The sequence below is a fragment of the Crotalus tigris genome, unplaced genomic scaffold (assembly GCF_016545835.1).
Source record: "Crotalus tigris isolate CLP2741 ecotype Arizona unplaced genomic scaffold, ASM1654583v1 scf7180000023738.1706062, whole genome shotgun sequence".
NCBI classification, from domain to species: Eukaryota; Metazoa; Chordata; class Lepidosauria; order Squamata; family Viperidae; genus Crotalus; species Crotalus tigris.
The window spans coordinates 1,434,751-1,455,903 of NW_024100150.1; the positions used below are offsets into that span (position 1 = coordinate 1,434,751).

The window sequence follows — 21,153 nt, forward strand, 5'->3', positions numbered from 1 at the left end:
CAGCACAGATGTTCTCAGAGAATGTTATCCAGCACCTTCAGAAAGCTTAGCCCAGACAGATCACCATCGTTATCTCCTCCTCCTCCTCTTCCTCCTCCTCCCCCTTCTAGCCCTGATGATGTTCCCTAGCTGGGTCATGAAACATCTGCAAGACCACCATTTTCACAGAGCAGCAAGGACTCCACAGTCCTCTTCTTCCTCCTCCTCCCTTCTAGCACTGGTGATGTTGCCCAGTTGGGTCATGAAACCTCTGCAAGAAAACCACCCAGCCCAGAGAAGCACCAAGGACCCCCACAGTCCTCCTCCTTCCTTCTAGCACTGATGATGTCACCTAGTTGGGTCATGAAACGTCTGCAGGAAAACCACCCAGCTCAGAGAGCAGCAAAGACCCACACAGTCCTCCTCCTCCTCCCTTCTAGCACAGATGATGTTCCCTAGTTAGGTCATGAAATGTTTGCAAGAAAACCACCCAGCTCAGAGAGCATCAAGGACCTCACAGTCTTTTTCTTCCTCCTCTTCATGCTCCTCCTCCTCCCTTCTAGCACTAGTGATGTTGCCTAGTTGGGTCACGAAACGTCTGCAAGCAAACCACTCAGCTCAGAGAGCACCAGGGACCCCCACAGTCCTCCTTCTCCTCCTCCTCCCTAGCACTGATGTTGTTCCCTAGTTGGGTCATGAAACGTCTGCACGAAAACAGCCAAGCTCAGAGAGCACCCAGGACCCCACAGTCCTCCTCCTTCTCTTCCTTCTCCCCCCCTCCCTCCTAGCACTGATGTTGTTCCCTAGTTGGGTCATGAAACGTCTGCAAGAAAACAGCCAAGCTCAGAGAGCACCAAGGACCCCACAGTCCTCCTCCTCCTGCTCCTCCTCCTATTCCTTCTCTTGCTCCTCCTCCTTCTTCTTTTTCTTCTTCCTTTTTCTCTTTTTCTTTTTCTCCTCCTCCTCCTCCTCCTCCGTTTGTAACCTTCTGAAAAGCAAAATTAACGGGGAAGCTAGAGTTACTCAACATCCGTGTTACTAACTTCGGTGTAGTGATTCAGGTCACAACGGTGGCAACGACGGTCATACAAATGGGGCAAAACTCACTTAACAAATGTTTCACTTAGCAACAGATATGTTGGGCTCCACTGTGGTCTTAACTCGAGCAGTGCCCGTATATAACAATGTTTCTCAACCTTGCCAGCTTGAAGATCGGTGGATTTCAATTCCCAGAATTCCTCACCCAGTCTGGCCTGCCCGAAGAATTCTGGGAATTGAACTTCACCCAACATCAACTTCTCAAGTCTGATGAACTGTAGGATAGGCTTTGCAATTTTACCCGGTGAGCTTAGAAATAAGTACGCGCATGAAGCTTTTCGCGCAATAAAGTTGACGGAATTTGTGGCGTGAACTTGCTCTGTTGGTGGATTGCTTCGTTTGAGGTAGCGATGGGTTAAAGTTGAATTTTGGGGGCAAATAATAAAAACAACAACATTCCATCTGAGAGACTATGTGTTGGTTTCGAACCTCGGCACGCCTCCCGGACTCGCTGCTGTGAGAAGAGCAGCACTCTAAATTTAAAATAAGATTTGGAAGGAATGTATCGGTTGCGCTGGGCAGCTGCCTGTCCAGCCACTGGACCCTTCAATGTAATAATAATAATAATAATAATAATAATAATAATAATAATAATAATAATAATATTGCAAAAGGAGGCCTTACTAGGAACTGCTTCCATCCTGCGACAATATCTGTAATACCATCAAACTTCCACATCTGCCTATCCCAGGTCCTGGGTAAGGACTCGATAGGTAGATACGCCAAATCCAGTCTGAACATCTGGCTGACTGTGCGATGATCGATAATAATAATAATAATAATAATAATAACATCTAACTGTTATACACCCACTCATTGCCAAACAGTTCAACAATATACTACAAGGAGGAGAAATTGAAAAGTGGCTAACAACTGGGAAAACCTACCTAATAATGAAAAATCCAGCAAAAGGGGCAACACCAGGTAACTACAGGCCAATTACCTGCTTACCAACAACTTTCAAATTACTAACTGGTGTAGTAGCTGATGCAGTGCAACAGCATCTAGTTGAAAACAATCTCTTTCCACCTGAGCAGAAAGGAAACCGCCCCAATAGCAGAGGAACAAAAGATCAACTCCTAATAGACAAAATGATCTTGGAAAACTGCAAGAGAAGGAAGACCAACCTGAATGTGGCATGGATTGACTACAAAAAGGCATTTGACTCTCTGCCACATGATTGGATAATAAAGTGCCTAGAAATAACAGGAGTCAGTAGAAACATCAGAAAATTTGTGCAAAGATCGATGGCACAATGGAAGACACAGTTGCAGATCAATGGTGAGAGGCTGGGAGAGGTTAATATCAAGAGAGGAATATTTCAAGGAGATTCATTATCACCATTACTATTTGTTATTGCACTGTTTCCTCTGTCAACAATACTGAATAACTCAGGACATGGCTATCAAACATCAAAAACATCTGCCAGACTATCCCACCTCCTTTACATGGATGATCTGAAGCTGTATGGAAAAACATCATCTGAAATAGAATCGCTGCTCAACACTGTCCGTATATATAGCCAAGATATTGTAATGGAGTTTGGCTTGGACAAATGTGCCACACTTACTATCAAACAAGGAAAAATAATGAAAACTGAAGGAATCAAGATGCCCCACGAAAATAACATTAAGAGTCTGGATGAGGAAGAGTACTACAAATACTTGGGTATCCTTCAAGCTGACAACATCAAGCACACTGAAGTCAAGAAAAAGATTAGAGGTGAATACATCAAGAGAGTGAAGAAGATCTTAAAATCCAAACTCAATGGAGGAAATACCATAAAGGCAATCAACACCTGGGCAATCCCAGTCATTAGGTGCACAGCTGGAATAGTGGACTGGACTCAAGCAGAACTAAAAGCAATGGATAGGCAGACCAGAAAAATAATGACAATGAATCATGCCCTTCATCCACGCAGTGACATTGATAGACTTTATCTACCAAGGCAAATAGGTGGGCGTGGAATGCTACAAGTACATCAGATGGTTGAAGAAGAAAAAATGGCTTTGGAAGAATATCTGAAGAACAATGATGAAGATGCACTGAAATTAGTATATCAGGAAGGCTTACTAACTACTGGAGAGACCAAACTGGCCTACAAGAAAGACCAAATGAAGAACAGAATAGAGGCATGGGAAGACAAAGCACTACATGGCCAATACATGAAAAAAATAGCTGGGAAAGCAGATAATAATAAAACCTGGCAATGGCTAAGAGCAGGAAAATTGAAGAAAGAGACCGAGGGACTAATTCTGGCTGCACAAGACCAAGCCTTAAGGACAAATGCATACAAAGTCAAAATTGAGAAGACAGCAACAGACAGTAAGTGCCGCCTATGCAAAGAAGCTGAAGAAACAGTGGACCACTTGGTAAGCTGTTGCAAGAAGATTGCACAGACTGATTACAAGCAGCGGCATGACAAAGTAGCAACAATGGTGCATTGGAAGATCTGCAAAAAATATCATTTGCCTGTAAGCAAAAACTGGTGGGATCATAAAATAGAGAAAGTCATAGAAAATGATAAAATTAAACTGCTCTGGGACTTCAGAATTCAAACAGACAAGCACCTGCAACATAACACCCCAGACTTAACAATTGTCGATAAGAAAGACAAAAAAGTCTGGATAGTGGACGTGGCAGTGCCTGGAGACAGCAGAATAGACGAGAAAGAACTGGAGAAGATAACAAAATACAAAGACCTACAAATAGAAATAGAAAGACTGTGGCAAAAGCAAGCAAGGGTAGTACCAATAGTCATAGGCTCCTTGGGTGCAATCCCAAAACAACTGGAGCACCACTTGAACACCATTGGCATTGACAAATTCGCTATTAGTCAATTGCAAAAGGCGGCCTTATTAGGAACTGCTTCCATCCTGCGACGATACCTGTAATACCATCAAACATCCACATCTGCCTATCCCAGGTCCTGGGTAAGGACTCGATAGGTAGACAAAATGCCAAATCCAGTCTGAACATCTGGCTGACTGTGCGATGATCGATAATAATAATAATAATAATAATAATAATAATAAAAGTTGGAAGGGACCTTGGAGGTCATCTAGTCCAACCCCTTGCTCAGGCAGGAAACCGTACACTATTTCGGACAAATGGCTGATTAATCTGCTTGTAAAATCCTCCAGTGTTGGAGCACCCATTACTTCTGGAGGCAGGTTGTTCCATTAGTTAATTGTTCTCACTGTCAGGAAGTTTCTCCTCAGTTCTAGATTGCAGGAGCAAAATTCAGGCGCTTGGAAACCGGCATATAGTTATCATGGTTGCAGCGTCCCGGAGCCCCCTCCACGACTCGTGGACTTCAACTCCCAGAATTCCTGAGCCAGCATGGAGGAACTATGGTCCCTTCATGACTCGTGGACTTCAACTCCCAGAATTCCTGAGCCAGCAGGGGGGAACTATGGCCACCTTTATGACTCGTGGACTTCAACTCCCAGAATTCCTGAGCCAGCAGGGGGGAACTATGGCCCTTTCATGACTCGTGGACTTCAACTCCCAGAATTCCTGAGCCAACAAGGGGGAACTATGGCCCTTTCATGACTCGTGGACTTCAACTCCCAGAATTCCTGAGCCAACATGGAAACCTCTCCCTTTCCCCTCAGCATGGCTGGCTCAGGAATTCTGGGAGTTGAAGTCCACGAATCATAAAAGAGCCAAGGTTGCCTACCCCTGGTCCAGTGGCCCAAGCTACAAGCAGCCAGAGCCCAAAAGCCCTATTTTAAGCTGATTGTAAACAACGTGCTTGGAATTAGGTAAGAACAGTGATTTTTGCTCTTGATAATTGATTTCCTGGAAGAAAAAAACACCCAAGAAGCAAAAAAAAAAAAAAAAAAGAGAGAGAGAGAGAGAAATTCTGGATATAAATATACATTAGTCTAAGAGGGATATGTATTTTAAGTAGTATATTATCTTTTTATTTATTTTCTTTTCTTTTTTTTTAAGATATGGGAAACGTAAAAGTGTTGGGATGGCCTGTATGAGGAAAAAGACTTAAACATTTAAGTGTAGTGATAATTTTAACCAGTAAGAATGTTTCAACTATCGTGGGGAAAACAAACTTAAATAATAATTTTAAACAGGTAGACATTAAGAGAAAAGAGAGGAAGCATCTGATGTTGAAAAAAGAGAAATTCTGATTACTAAGGTTAAGAGATTTGGAAATTAATAGAAAATAAGAATGTTATACTGTATTGCTAATTAGATGATGTGAGATGGTGAGAAATAGACTATGTTTGAATAGATGTGTATTTTGAATATTAGACTTTGTGATGAATTTGATAATGGGAATTTTGGTTACTCAAAACCTGGAAATTATAACCAATAAATATTAAATTCAAATATTAACGGGAAATTAAAAATTGGGAAAATTAATTAGGACAGTGATTGTCTACAAAGACTGAATGTTAAAATAACTTGGATATGTATAAGCTAAAAATTATTGATAACTGTAAGCATGTTACTTTTATTCAATTGATATAATAAGAATTGTATTAGTCTAAATATGAGACAGTAAATGCTAAGGGGAAAAGAGAGGAAATATTTAATGTGGTACTTTGAGATTCTGTTAAAGATATTTGTATGTTATCGAATTATCGGTTAACCCAGCCGCCATGTTGCTTTTTAAATACTTAAATGTAAAATTAGGAAAATAAAACATTATTTTTTTTAAAAAGAATTTTAAACAGGATCTACGATAAGGTAATCAAGATGAAGCTTTATATCAATGTGGTTATTATTTGCAGAAACATTAGAAAAATGTCTAATATTTAATTATTTATCTAAATAATAATAATTGTATTAACTCAAGGTTGGCAAAAGAGAACATTTTTTGGAAGAAGAGAACATCGAGCAAAGCTATTAGGTGGACTATAGAATTATAGAAACTAGTTGTTATTGTTTTTTAAATATAAACCCAGGCAACACGATGTTGACCAAATATTAAGGTGATTATGTAAATAATAATAATAAAACATATATATATTTAAAAAAAAGACTCCTGTCCTGCTAAACATAAAGAATGGCAAGAAATCCATTTTCATTTTTTTTTTTTAGGAAAATAAATACAGCTATGTATAAATGGATAACTGATAAGTCTTACAGTCCCTTCTTAGCTGCCTCTTAAATGGCACTTCTGAATTTATCCAGAATTTTTCAGGGTCTCAACAGGGGAAAATTACCAGTTAAAGCCACCCGTTTTCCATTGAAATTATGGTTAAACCACTGTAATCTGGGGATTCACTGACCTGTGGCTACATTCTTCCCCTTTGCAAAAACACTGGAGGTTTTTAAGAAGATTGGGCAGCCCATTTGTCTGAAATGGTATAGATAGGGTTTCCTGCCTGAGCTGGGGGTTGGACTTGATGACCTCCAAGGTCCCTTCCAACTCTTGTTAATTTTGTTATTCTTGCTCAACTGAATTCATCTGGGTTTGTGGTCCTCTGAGAACCACAAATAAAAAAAACAAAGCAGCTGAGTTCACACGCTACTACATGAAGTCTGAATTAAGGCAACTGGCTCTGTTCAACAAACCCCAGTTAACCTCAATAAAGGAGAATAAAGGTTTAAATTAAGACGTCCTAGATGCTCTCTGAGCTGGGTGGTTTTCCTGCAGACGTTTTGTAACCCAAGTAGGTGACATCATCAGTGCTAGAAGAGAGGAGGAGGAGGAGGACTGTGGGGGGTCTTTGCTGCTCTCTGAGCTGGATGGTTTTCCTGCAGACGTTTTGTGACCCAGCTGAGTGACACCATCAGTGCTAGAAGGAAGGAGGACTGTGGGGGTCCTTGGTGCTCTCTGAGCTGGGTGGTTTTCCTGCAGACGTTTCGTGACCCAACTAGGTAACATCATCCATTCATAGTTTCTATATTGTAGAAACATACTATCGATTGCAAAAAAAAAAAAAAATTCTTTCAACAGAAAAAAAAAACCTGCAGTTAAGTTAGAAGTTTGCTTAGCGCTTCCTGGTTTGCATCTGCCAGTTTCATTACCTGACTGGCCAGCATCTTCACATGCTAGAGGGGAGCAGGGCTTGCTCTGTTTAACGACCAAGAAAAAAACATTCCCATCAGCCCTGGCAGGGCAAGCCCTTTGTGTATAAAAAGGGAGAAAACCCCACCTTCCTTCTAGCACGGATGATGTTAGCTGGACAGGTAAGGAAATGTCTGCAAGAAAACCATCAAAGAACACTAACAGCCCGTGTCCGTCCATCTCTCTGTCTTAGGCTAATCAAGGGCCCACCAAGACCATTCCCCACCAAGACTGACAGGGCAAGTTGGTTAGCACTGATGATGTTGCTTAGACCAGTGGTTCTCAACCTTTTTAATGCCACAACCCCCAACCGGTCGTAAGTCAAGGACTACTCAACCGGTCATAAGTCGAGGACTACTCAACTGGTGCAGCACCGTTTGCAGAATGGGACTTTTGGCGGGCTCAGCAGGGCAGAGACAGCCTGGACAATTCCTATTGGCTTTGGAAAGCCAATAGAATTAGACTCTATTCAAGAGAGTCTATTCTATTGGCTCTCAAAAGCCAATAGAATAAAAGGGAGGAGCACAGCTAAGGAAAAGGGGGGGGGAAAATGGCGGACTGCGTTGTTTGGCGACCCCCGTGAAATGGTCGTTCGACCCCAAATGGGGTCCTGACCCACAGGTGGAGAACCACGGGCTTAGACAGATAAGGAAACGTCTGTAAGAAAGCCACCAAGTTCAGAGAGCACCAGGGACCCCACCGTCCTCCTCTTCCTCTCCTGCTCCTTTCTGCTCTTTGTCCTTCTGACTCTCTTTCCCCTCCACTCCAAAAACCCCACCTAGCACTGATGATGTTACCTAGCTGGGTCATGAGACGCCTGCAAGGAAACCACCAAGCTTAGAGAGCACCCAGGACCCCACAGTCCTCCTCCTCCTCCCGTCTAGCACTGATGATGTTACCTAGTTGGGCAATGAAACGTCTGCAAGAACACAACCAAGCTCAGAGAACACCAGGGACCCCATAGTCCTCCTCCTCCCTTCAGCCCCCCACTCCCTTCTAGCACTGATGATGTTCCCTAGTTGGGTCATGAAATGTCTGCAGGAAAATCACCAAGTTCAGAAAGCACCAAGGACCCCCACAGTCCTCCTCCCTTCTAGCCCTGATGATGTTACCTAGTTGGGTCATGAAACTTCTGCAGGAAAACCACCCAGCTCAGAGAGCACCAAGGACCTCCCCAGTCCTCCTCCCCTCCTCCTCTTTCTGCTCTTTATCCTCCTGCTTCTTTCCCCTCCACTCCACAACTCTCTTTAGCACTGATGATGTCACCTAGCTGGGTCATGAAATGCCTGCAAGGAAACCACCAGGCTTAGAGAGCATGAAGGACCCCATAGTCTTCTTCTTTCTCTCACAAACTCCCTCCCTTCTATCACTGATGTTACCTAGATGGGTCATGAAATGTCTGCAAGAAAACCACCCAGCTCAGAGAGCACCAAGGAACCCCCCCAGTCCCCCTCCTCCTTTCTAGCCCTGATGATGTTACCTAGTTGGGTCATGAAACATCTGCAGGAAAACCACCCAGCTCAGAGAGCACCAAGGACCCCCCACAGTTCACCGCTGAGCTACACATATTCTCTTCTATCAGCCTTGCTCTTCATGGGGTTGGGTCTAAGAATGGCTTATCCCAAGGCAAGAAGACACAGATTTAACTTTTAAATATCTGTTCTAAGAGCGAGTGATCAAGCCAGCAATGAAACTTTAGCAAGGTCGGATCAAATAGGTGTATGCTTTTATTTGGTGGGATCTCTGCCTTCCCTAGATAAAATCTACAGGAGGCTGGAAGGGAAGATCCCAATAATTCTGAGCCAAGTTAGAAAAATATATAGGTAGTCCTTGACGTACAACCAGAGACCATTCAGTTACAGCAGCACTGAAAAAAAGGACTTATGCCTGTTTTTCGCATTTATGGGGCATCACCAGTCACAGGATCAAAATCAGGAGCACTTGGCAACTGGCATGTACTTATGACTGTTGCATTGTCCCTAATCACCATATGTAACTTTCCCAACCAGCTTCTGACAAGCAAAGTCAACAGGGAAAGCCAGATTCACTTAACAACTGCGACAATTTGTTTACCAACTGGGGGGGGGAGATTGTAAAAAGGGGCAAAACTCAAAATTATCTTGCTTAGCACTGAAATTTTGGACCCCTTTGTGGTTATAAGGACTATTTGTGGCACGTGTAGATAAGAATATAGTATCCCCCAGGCTGTTGGAAGTGGGGCAGCGTACATACATGCTATTATTATTAAAATTTTAGTTTCAACCAGAACCCCAGGATGACAACAAAAAAATAACTTTTTTGTAGCTGAGCTTTTCCTAAAAAGATGGAATGTTAAAACAACTAGGATATGTATAAACTAAAAATTATTGATAAACGTAAGCTATTTTATTTAATCGATATAATCAGAATTGGATTAATTTAAATCTGAGACAGTAAATACCATGGGGAAAAGAGAGGAAATATTTAAGGTAATAGTTTGAGATCTGTACGAAAGATATTTGTATGTTATTGAATTACTGAACAACTCAGCCGCCACGTTGCTTTTCCAATATTTAAATGTAAAACGAGAAAACCAATACATTTTTCTTAAAAAAAGGAAAGAAAAAAATATATAGTATCTACCTGGTTATTGAAAGTGGGGCAGCGTACATGTCTATTATTATTAAAATTTTAGTTTCAACCAGAATCCCATGACAACAAAAATAACTTTTTTGTAGCTGAGCTGAACTCTTGGCGACTTTATCAATGCATCCAAGTCGTTTTCTTAAAAGAAGTGGTTTGCCACTGCCTTTTTTTCAACATCCCAGTCTAGTTTACAGGGTAGTCCTCAACGTACGACCACCATTAAGCCCAAAATTTCTGTTGCTAAATGAGACAGTGTTTTGCACCATTTTAGGATCTTTCTTATCATAGTTAATTAGTTAATTAATTAATCAGTGGAACAGCTTGCCTCCAGAAGCAGTAAATGCTCCAACACTGGAAGTTTTTAAGAAGAGACTGGACAGCCATTTGTCCGAAATGGTGTAGGGTTTCCTGCCCGAGCAGGGGGTTGGACTAGATGACCTCCAAGGTCCCTTCCGACTTTATTATTATTATTAACAACCTGCCTCCAGAAGTGGTGACTGCTCCAACACTGGAAGTTTTTAAGAAGAGACTGGACAGCCATTTGTCTGAAATGGTGTAGGGTTTCCTGCCCGAGCAGGGGGTTGGACTAGATGACCTCCAAGGTCCCTTCCGACTTTATTATTATTATTAACAACCTGCCTCCAGAAGTGGTGACTGCTCCAACACTGGAAGTTTTTAAGAAGAGACTGGACAGCCATTTGTCTGAAATGGTGTAGGGTTTCCTGCCCGAGCAGGGGGTTGGACTAGATGACCTCCAAGGTCCCTTCCGACTTTATTATTATTATTAACAACCTGCCTCCAGAAGTGGTGAATGCTCCAACACTGGAAGTTTTTAAGAAGAGACTGGACAGCCATTTGTCCAAAATAGTGTAGGGTTTCCTGCCCGAGCAGGGGGTTGGACTAGATGACCTCCAAGGTCCCTTCCAACTTTACTACTATTATTATTATTATAGTTACTAAGTGAATCCCTGCCACTGTCAAGTTAATAACATTGTTAAATGAACCTGGCTTCCACATGGTCAGGTCGCCAAAGGGGATCACGTGACCCCGGGACACCGCAACTGTCCTAAGTACATGTCAGTTGCCAAGCCTCTTAATTTTGATCACGCGGCCATGGGGATGCTGCAACGGTTGCGTGAAAAATGGTCACGCAACCGTTGCAGCATCCCCACGGCCATGTCCCTTTTTCAGCGTCGTCGTAATTTCCAAACAGTAACTCAACAAATAGTTGCAATTCAAGGACTAGCTCTATAGCCCTGGGAGTACAGCCTTTAAACTTAAGATAGATTGGTCTCCCACTTAACTACTAACCAGATCCAACTAAGCGTAGCATTTGTTCCGGAGATCCACCTGATGCTGCAACCAGTTAAAATTATCCTATTTTGCAGTCAATTAAAAAAGATGCAGGTTGGGCAACATAGAAATGTTTATTAATATAAAAAGCGTTCGTCAGATTTAATACTGCAACAGTAAAGCTGGCATAATTTTCTGAAGTTTCGTTACAAAAGATTGTGCTTCGTTTTAAAGTAAGCCACGATAATTAGGAAAAAAAAATATTAAAAAAAAATTAAGATGAATTAAAATTTTGGGAGTAAGAAATGATGGTTGGGGAGGGGGTGGGTGTTTCCCTCTATTTAAACGGAACGCAAAGCAACACAGCCGAGCAAGTCAATATCCTAAACTGTGGTTTGAAAACTTGGGGTACCGTTGTGTGTTTTTTTTTTTTCTAAAGCGTCCGAGAAGGTCTAAAAAAAAAAAACTCTCCCTCGGTCCGAGTTCAAGTTTATTCACCGGAAGAAAGTCCCCAGCTTAAGAAGCTCGGTGGCAGACTTGAAATTCAGAACATTGGCGGAGAACAAGCGAAGTTGTTTCTCCAATTGCTTCAGGGAGGAAGTGGTCGGCTTGTGCTTGTAAGACACCTCGCTTAAAAGCTTGTTTGCCAAGTAGTGAAGCCACAGAATATTGCTGTGGGGGAAATAATCGGCCCAGTTGTTTGCATTCTCTTCTCTCATCTGCCTATAAATGTCAAACTGGTAATCCCCTCCCCCTTGGAATACTTCGTCGTCGGTGGAAAGGTCGCAAAACACTGTTAGACCGTCCCTCTCCAGCCTGGAAAAGGTATAGTCTATGATGTTCACCAGAATGCCTTGAGTGGGAAGGACGTGGACTTCCCCGTTCAAGGTAACGGCCACCTCTTTCAAGCTGGTTTTCCTCACCAGCACATTGCCCCAGTGTAAGTCTCGGTGTTCAAAGCGGAGGGCTTCCTCCGCCACGGCCAGCGAAGCCGTGACCTGGTGTAGGATGCTCTTTGCCGAAGCCACCGAACTCAGCTGCCGACTCCTCATGTTCTCCAGATCCGTGCCTCCAAACTCAAATTCCAGGACCATGAACAGCTGCTCTTCGCTGAAGAAATCTGGCCGGTTGTTTTCGGACTGCCTCAGCCGGTGGTATTCGTCCCAGGCGTTCAAGAAATGCTCGGGGTAAGTGCCTCGGACGCAATGAATGGAATACAACCGGATAAAGCCCGACGTTCGGTTAGTCACCTCATCGGCGAGGAGACTCAGTTCTTTGGAAATAATGATCTCCGGCAAGATTTCGGTGAAGGTCTTCTGCGGTTCGCCGTTGACTCGCTCGCTCCCTTCGATTGGGATTATTTTCAAAGCCACGGTCCCTCTTTCAGTCTCGGTCTTGAAAACCTCCCCAAACACTCCCTCCCCGATTTTTTCACACTTGGGCATCTTCTCTTGGGAAACCCACTCCTCAAAGGAGACGGGCCCCTTCTGCTGGCACTCTCGGTAGACCTTTTCAGCGTCCGTCAAGGTCATCTCTGACATGGAGAGGGACGTCATGGACGACAGCAACACCATGGAGGAAGATGGACAGATGGAGTAGCCCAGCTTTTGAGTGAAAGGGGTATCGCAAGCCTTGGGGAGAGGAGATTGGATCGAGTAAATGCTGGCGGCGCTGCCGTTCAAGCTTTCGGCTTCCGAGAGGATTTTTTTCTTCTTGTGGAGGGAAAAAGAGGCCCGGATTCTCCGCCACAAGCTGGAATTCTTGAGGGAGGAGTCCAAAGGTAGGAAAGAGACGGAAAGATGGTCTTCGACCTCATTCCACTTCAGCCGCTCCTGCAGGAGGAAAGAATCCACCTGCTGCTGCTTCCAGCCCGTGTTCTTCTGGGGTGCCGTTCGATCCACTTTCTGGCACCCCCAACGTTTAGCACTGAAGCCGCTAATGCATGCTTTTCGGCCAGTACCTCCAGGATTACAACTGGGGGCCACTCGGTGGTTATTCCTGGAAGTAGAGGTTTTAGTCAGGACATGGGGAGTCTGGAAAAGCTTCTTTCCCTTCCAGGAACGGGAAGCCTTTTGCTTTCCGGCGGACCGATTAGCCAACCAGCTCAAAACCACCTGGTCATCCAGAACCACCACTGGCTGGAACTGGGGGCTGTCTGAAACAACACTGCAGATGCTCACTCCTTCCGAAGGCCTACCAAGCTCGTCGGCCCTCTCCTCGGGAGCACCAACGACCTGAGCCAAGCTCAGCTCTGGCTCCCGCACAAGAAAAACGGTCCCTTTTCGCGGGGAGAGAGCAATTTTACCATCCTGGATTCGGGCTTGAACTTGGAAAACGCCGCGAACGGAAGTATGGGCCACGGGGCTGGCTTCGGTCAAGAGCGACGACGCCGGAGCACCGTCCTGATCGGACCCTTGCTCTCGTTGGACCGGAGAGGCTTCCGTCTCCCTCGGAGGCTGGCAACCCTGCAACGTGCTTTGGAAGGCACAGCCGGTCGTCCCCCCGAAGCATTCCTGACGCGCAGGGCCCGCCGAGGAACCGTCCTGCGGCAACTCCCGGGGACGTCGCCCGGCTTCCTCCTCCTCCAGGCTGAAGACGTCCAAAGAGTCCCCCATCTCCAGCGCCTCCGTCTCCAACTTCAGCAGGCTCAGCCCCACGAGGACCCCATGGTGGGACTGCCGGCTGCCTTCTCGGAACACCTCCCACGGGGGGCTGTAGCGGCGGCAACAATCCGGAGAGTGGGAGACGGGGCTGTGGGGCTTCTTCTCGTCCTCTTCCTCCTCCTGGAGGGTCCAAGGCCTCCTGACCCTCGCTGGGGTGAGGAGGGGCAATTCAGGCGTGCTACAGAGCAGAGGAGCCTCCCGCAGGCCCGTGGGGCCCCTGGGGCCAGGTGGGGGGCCCTTCTCGCGCCGGCGACAGGTGACGTTCCTGCGGAGGGGGGTGGGGGGCACGAAGGGGCCGCCGCCCTGGCTCCCTTTGGGGGGAGGCCGGTTCTCCTTGGGGGGCCCCTGGCTCTTCTTCCTCTGCTTCTTCTTCTTCTTCCCCCCCTTTTTGGCGGGAGGCTTCCGGGCCTTGGGGGCCTTGGCGGGCGGGCGGAAATCCGGGTCGTCGTCGTCGTCGAGGGAGGGGGCCAAGGAGGGCGAGGAGCAGGAGCCCCCCCCGGAGGAGCTGGTGCTGAAGAGGCGCTTGGGGTCGGCCGGGGGCGAGATCCAGGGCGCCGCCCGCGGCAGGAGCCTCAGCCCGGCCTTGCCTCCCGCTCCTCCTCTTCCTCCGCCGCGGCTCGCTCGCCCCCTCAGCCCCGCGTAGGTCCTCAGCAGCCGCGGCCGCAGCTGCTCCATGCGAGCGGAGCCTCCCGGCCTGCGGAGACACGCGAAAGGGGGGCCGGACGGAGGCGGACCCGAATCCGGACCCGACCCCCCCGTCCTCCTCTCCGTTAAGGCCTCCCGGCCCTCAGCCAGGCCGAGCGGGGCCTCGGAAGGCCGCGCCCGCCGCCATTTCAAATCCACCTCTCGCGAGAGGAGAGGCGGGTCTCGCGAGAGGCCGGCAGTTTCTCCCACTGTCTCTCTCTCTCTCCTCCCCCCTCCCCGCGCGCGCGGCCTCGAGGTCTCGCGGGATTTCGAGGCGGCGCGAAGGGCGGCCGCTCAGTTCTCGCGAGATCGGCGGGTGGAGGATCTGTCGGAGAAGTTCATAGAGGAAAGAGGGGAAGCGCGGCTCGGCGTCGTGACGTCCGGTTTGGGTTTGAGAAGGGGGGGGGGAGAGAGAAAAACTGTCCTCCATTTGAGTGGTCAAAGGGGGTGCTTTTGCTTCACGGCGGGGGGGGGGGGACAGCCTTCAAAACACCAAGGTTAGGCCGGTCAAATCCAGCAGGGCGTTGAGCATGTGCAGAGAGCACGCCTGGCTTCACTTAACAACCAGATGATTCACTTATTAACAACCCTGGCAAGACTGGTCGTCAAACCAGGGGGGACTCACTTATCCACCGCCTTGCACAGCAACAGAAACTGTGGTTCCAATTCTTGTCATAAGTCGAGGACTTATAACTGGACCGAGCCCTGTGGAATCGTAACTTGCAAAGTCCGGTTTGCAGGTAGTCCTCGACTTACAGTCGTTCCTTTAGTGACCGTTCGAAGTGGCAATGGCATTGAAAACATTTACAACTGTTTTTCACACTTAACGGCCGTTGCAGCCAGATTCACTTAACCATAGCATAACTGCAGCGATTCACTTAACAACTGTGGCATGAAATTGTCGTCAAATGGGGCAAAATTCGGTTAGCAACTGTCTTATGGAGCAACAGAAATGTTTGGCTCAATTGTGGTCGTAAGTCGAGGACCACCGGCATTTAAACAGGACTTGCCTGGTCTACATGCCAGCTTGGTCTCCAGAGACTCTTCTCTTATTAAGACCTGCTGAAGATTTGCTCCAAGCCTCACTGCTGCCGAGGACCACTTAGATTGTATATATTTCTTTCCTTTTTGGAAGCAGCTTTCTTCAGCAGCGCATGCCAGCATCCCAGCCGGATAAAAAAGAATAGCATAGGGAATGGAATAGGAACAGGAATTGGAAAGAAACTGAAAGAACAGAATATAATGGAATGGAATAGGAATAGGGATGGAACAGAACTGAAGGAATGGAATGGAATAGAATAGAATTCGGAATAGAATAGAATAGAATTCGGAATAGAATAGCAATAGAATAGCATAGAATTCAGAATAGAATAGGAATAGAATAGAATAGGAATAGAATAGACTAAAATTCGGAATAGAATAGAATTCGGAATAGAACTCGGAATAGAATAGAATTCGGAATAGAATAGAATAGAATTCGGAATAGAATAGGAATAAAATAGCATAGAATTCAGAATAGAATAGAATAAAATTTGGAATAAAATAGAATAGAATTGAGAATAGAATAGAATTCAGAATAGAATAGAAATCAGAATAGAATAAGAATAGAATAGAATAGAATTTGGAATAAAATAGAATAGAATTCATAATAGAATAGAATTCATAATAGAATAGAATTCATAATAGAATAGGAATAGAATAGAACAATAGAATAGAATTCGGAATACAATACAATACAATTTGGAATAGAATAGAATAGAATTTGGAATAGAATAAAATAGAATTCAGAATAGAATGGAATAGAGAACTTTGTCCCTTTAAATGTATACCAATCAGCATAAATTAAAATGAAATTTCGCTCCCTTCAGCTCTCAAAAAACTACCATTATGCATGTACCCCCCCACACGCACACACACTCGTGACACACAGAAACATCAAAATCCAATTTTCAAAGTCCAGCCAATGGAAGAAAGAGGGGTTTTCCCCCACATATCTTCACCCCACCCGACTTTCCCTCAGCTGCAGCCCTGCCTCATTTGCTTGAAAAGGAAGACTAGGGGTGACATGTTACAGTATTCCAGTACTGTATTTGAGGGACTGCCCCAAAGAAGAGGGAGTCAAGCTATTCTCCAAAATACCTGAAGGCAGGACAAGAAGCAACAGATGGAAACTAATCAAGGAGAGAAGCAACCGAGAACTAAGGAGAAACTTCCTGACAGTTAGAACAATTAACCATTGGAACTCCTTGCCTCTAGAAGTGGTGAATGCTCCAACACTGGAAGTATTTAAGAAGAGACTGGACAACCCATTTGTCTGAAATGGTATAGGACTTCCTGCCTGAGCAGGCGGTTAGACTAGATGACCTCCATGGTCCCTTCCAACTCTATTATTCTGTATTCTGTATAGGCATCCTAGTGGACAATCCATTAAATAGGAGCCAGCCGTGTGCTGCAGCTGCCAAAAAAGCCAACACATGCTGGGCTGCATTAACAGAGGAACAGAATCAAGATCATGTGAAGCATTAATATCACTTTACAAGGCCTTGGTAAGGCCACACTTGGAATACAGCATCCAGTTTTGGTCACCACAATGTAAAAAAGATGTTGAGACTCTAGAAAGAGTGCAGAGAAGAGAAACGAAGATGATCAGGGGACTGGGGGCTAAAACATATAAGGAACGGTTGCTGGAATTGGGTATGTCTAGTCTAATGAAGAGAAGGACGAGGGGGGACATGATAGCAGTGTTCCAGTATCTCAGGGGCTGCCCCAAAGAAGAGGGAATCAAGCTATTCTCCAAAGCCACCTGAAGGCAGGACGAGAAACAATGGTTGGAAACTGATCAAGGAGAGAAGCAACCTGGAACTAAGGAGAAACTTCCTGACAGTGAGGACAATTAACTAGTGGAACAGCTTGCCATCCGAAGCTGTGGATGCTTCAACACAAGAAGAGACTGGACAGCCATTTGTCTGAAATGGGATAGGGCTTCCTGCTTGAGGAGGGGGTGGACTAGAAGACCTCCAGGGCCCCTTCCAGCTCTATTTTGAATTTGAAAAGCAAGCCTTTAGTGCCAGATCTGCAGGGAGAATGCTTTAGAACAGGCTGGCATTCCTGCTGTGCTCGCCTGGCGGGTTGTTTCCTTTGAACTTTCTCCATTGCAGCATCTCTTCCAGCATCCAGCGCACTCGCTGGCTCGCTCCAGGCATCTGCCAGAAATGGATCAGCTCTCCTGGAAAGCCTTGTGCTTCTCGCTTTTCGATTACAAAACCGAAAAGTATGTCATTGCAAAGAACAAGAAAGTGGGCATTCTCTACCGGGTGGTCCAGCTCTCCATCCTGATCTACATCGTGGGGTGAGGATGTCGTCTCTTGTTATTTTATCAAAATAACGCGGCTCCTTCTGTCAGATTTGCAGCCTGGGGCTCAAGCCGAGAGCTGCCGTGTGGGAAGGCAAGAAGGGAAGGTGGTGAAAATAGAGAGGAGAGGGGGTGTCTTTCTTCCATCTGAAAAAAGGGAGATTTTTGTCCAGGTCTCCATCCATCCATCCCTGGCTGGCTGGCTGGATTGGTCTGGGTGCAAAACCCTGTTTGGGAAGCTGGCGAATGCAATTCAGCTGTCCTACGGAGCAGCTGCTGACTTGGAATTGCTGGAGGCAGGTTTTTCCTGTTCCATTCAGGAGAAGATCTGCAGATCTGCATTTTGTGTGGCCCTGTGAATTCCATGGAGTCTGTTTTCCTTTCCTTTCCTTTCCTTCCTTCCTTTCCTTCCTTTTCTTTCCTTTCCTTTCTTCCTTTCTTTCCTTCCTTTCTTTCTTTCCTCCCTCCCTCCCTCCTTCCTTCCTTTTCTTTCTTTCTTTCTCTACAGAGATAGGCTAGAGTTTTCTAAACCGATGAGAATCTGATACAGAAGCCCTTCTACCATGATCACTGTGTCTTTTTTTTAACACTTGAAAACTTACTTCCTTTTATAATGATTTTATTTTATTTTGTCTTTCTTAATCTGTTTCCTTGGATCTGTGATTCTGGAGATAAGATAGAAGATGAGAGAGGATGGATAGATAGATGGATGGATAGATCATTTTTTCCTTCCTTCCTTCCTTCCTTCCTTCCTTCCTTCCTCTTTCCTTCACTCCTTTCTTCCTTCCTTTCGTTCTTCCCTTCCTTCCCTTCCTCCCTGCTTCCTTCCTTCCTCTTTCCTTCCCTCCTTCCTTCCTTCCTTCTTTTCTTCTTCTCTTCCTTCCCTCCCTCCCTGCTTCCTTCCTTTCTTCCCTCCTTCCCTCCCTTCTTCCTTCCTTCCTTCCTTCCTTCGTTCCTTCCTCTCCATTTCTTCCTTTTCTTTCTTTCCTGCCTCCCTCCCCTTTCCTTTCTTCTTTCCTACTTTTCTCCCTCCCTCCCTCCCTTTTCTCCTTCCTTCTTTCCCCCTCCTTCCCTCCCTCCCTGCTTCCTTCCTTTCTTCACTCCTTCCCTCTCTTCTTCCTTCCTTCCATCCTCCTTCCTTCCTCTCCAGTTCTTCCTTTTCTTTCTTTCCTCCCTCCCTCCCTTTTCCTTTCTTCTTTCCTACTTTTCTCCCTCCCTCCCTCCTTCCCTCCCTCCCTTCCTCGCTCTGTTTCTACTCCTTCCTTCCTTCCTTTCTTCCTTTTCTTCCTTCCTGTGGCTCAGCGAGACAGGTATTAAATGAGTTTGGCCACCTTTCCTGCCCCAGTTGTTAAGTGAATCATGGCAGTTGTTGAGTTCATAACACCATGGTTAAGGGAGTCTGTCTTTCCCCCATGGACTTTGCTTGCCAGAAGGTCGCAAAAGGGGATCACGTGACCCCCCCCAGGACACTGTGACCATCATAAATAGAGGTCAGTGGCCAAGCCTCTGGATTTTGATCCTGGGATCACGGGGAGGCTGCAATGGTCGTGTGAAAAACAGTCATAAGTAACCTTTTTCAGTGCCGTTGTAACTTGGAACGGTCACTAAATGAACTGTTGTAAGTCGAGGACTCCCTGTAAGCTGTTTCCTGAGGATAGAGACAGTAGATGGGTGGAGAAGTAACTTGAGTTTGATGATGATGATGATGATGATAATAATAATAATAATAATAATAATAATAATAATAATGAAATGAAAGAACTAGTAATAACAACAAAAATGGTAGAAAAAAGAGCAAAGAAAATCAAAAATTGGTCAGCACCAGGTGAAGATGAACTGCATGGGTTTTGGTTGAAACATCTAACTGTTATACACCCACTCATTGCCAAGCAGTTCAACAATATACTACAAGGAGGAGAAATTGAAAAGTGGCTAACAACTGGGAAAACCTACCTAATAATGAAAAATCCAGCAAAAGGGGCAACACCAGGTAACTACAGGCCAATTACCTGCTTACCAACAACTTTCAAATTACTAACTGGTGTAGTAGCTGATGCAGTGCAACAGCATCTAGTTGAAAACAATCTCTTTCCACCTGAGCAGAAAGGAAACCGCCCCAATAGCAGAGGAACAAAAGATCAACTCCTAATAGACAAAATGATCTTGGAAAACTGCAAGAGAAGGAAGACCAACCTGAATGTGGCATGGATTGACTACAAAAAGGCATTTGACTCTCTGCCACATGATTGGATAATAAAGTGCCTAGAAATAACAGGAGTCAGTAGAAACATCAGAAAATTTGTGCAAAGATCGATGGCACAATGGAAGACACAGTTGCAGATCAATGGTGAGAGGCTGGGAGAGGTTAATATCAAGAGAGGAATATTTCAAGGAGATTCATTATCACCATTACTATTTGTTATTGCACTGTTTCCTCTGTCAACAATACTGAATAACTCAGGACATGGCTATCAAACATCAAAAACATCTGCCAGACTATCCCACCTCCTTTATATGGATGATCTGAAGCTGTATGGAAAAACATCATCTGAAATAGAATCGCTGCTCAACACTGTCCGTATATATAGCCAAGATATTGTAATGGAGTTTGGCTTGGACAAATGTGCCACACTTACTATCAAACAAGGAAAAATAATGAAAACTGAAGGAATCAAGATGCCCCACGAAAATAACATTAAGAGTCTGGATGAGGAAGAGTACTACAAATACTTGGGTATCCTTCAAGCTGACAACATCAAGCACACTGAAGTCAAGAAAAAGATTAGAGGTGAATACATCAAGAGAGTGAAGAAGATCTTAAAATCCAAACTCAATGGAGGAAATACCATAAAGGCAATCAACACCTGGGCAATCCCAGTCATTAGGTACACAGCTGGAATAGTGGACTGGACTCAAGCAGAACTAAAAGCAATGGATAGGCAGACCAGAAAAATAATGACAATGAATCATGCCCTTCATCCACGCAGTGACATTGATAGACTTTATCTACCAAGGCAAATAGGTGGGCGTGGAATGCTACAAGTACATCAGATGGTTGAAGAAGAAAAAATGGCTTTGGAAGAATATCTGAAGAACAATGATGAAGATGCACTGAAATTAGTATATCAGGAAGGCTTACTAACTACTGGAGAGACCAAACTGGCCTACAAGAAAGACCAAATGAAGAACAGAATAGAGGCATGGGAAGACAAAGCACTACATGGCCAATACATGAAAAAAATAGCTGGGAAAGCAGATAACAATAAAACCTGGCAATGGCTAAGAGCAGGAAAATTGAAGAAAGAGACCGAGGGACTAATTCTGGCTGCACAAGACCAAGCCTTAAGGACAAATGCATACAAAGTCAAAATTGAGAAGACAGCAACAGACAGTAAGTGCCGCCTATGCAAAGAAGCTGA

General features: G+C 45.1%; 2 protein-coding genes across 2 annotated transcripts in view; one reads left to right on the top strand and one right to left on the bottom strand.

The window, feature by feature from the left end:
- Positions 1–11,150: 11,150 nt before the first annotated feature.
- HASPIN (histone H3 associated protein kinase) lies at positions 11,151–14,552 on the bottom strand. Its single transcript, XM_039321376.1, has one exon. It carries the CDS (start codon positions 14,371–14,373, stop codon positions 11,530–11,532), a length of 2,844 nt encoding a protein of 947 aa, XP_039177310.1. The 5' UTR covers positions 14,374–14,552; the 3' UTR covers positions 11,151–11,529.
- A 2,935-nt stretch (positions 14,553–17,487) lies between these two features.
- P2RX5 (purinergic receptor P2X 5) overlaps positions 17,488–21,153 on the top strand; it is a 39,975-nt gene continuing 36,309 nt past the window's right edge. The window contains exon 1 of the mRNA XM_039321422.1: positions 17,488–17,731. Coding sequence (XP_039177356.1) covers positions 17,595–17,731 — 137 coding nt within the window. The 5' untranslated portion in view covers positions 17,488–17,594. The remainder of the gene's footprint in view (positions 17,732–21,153) is intronic.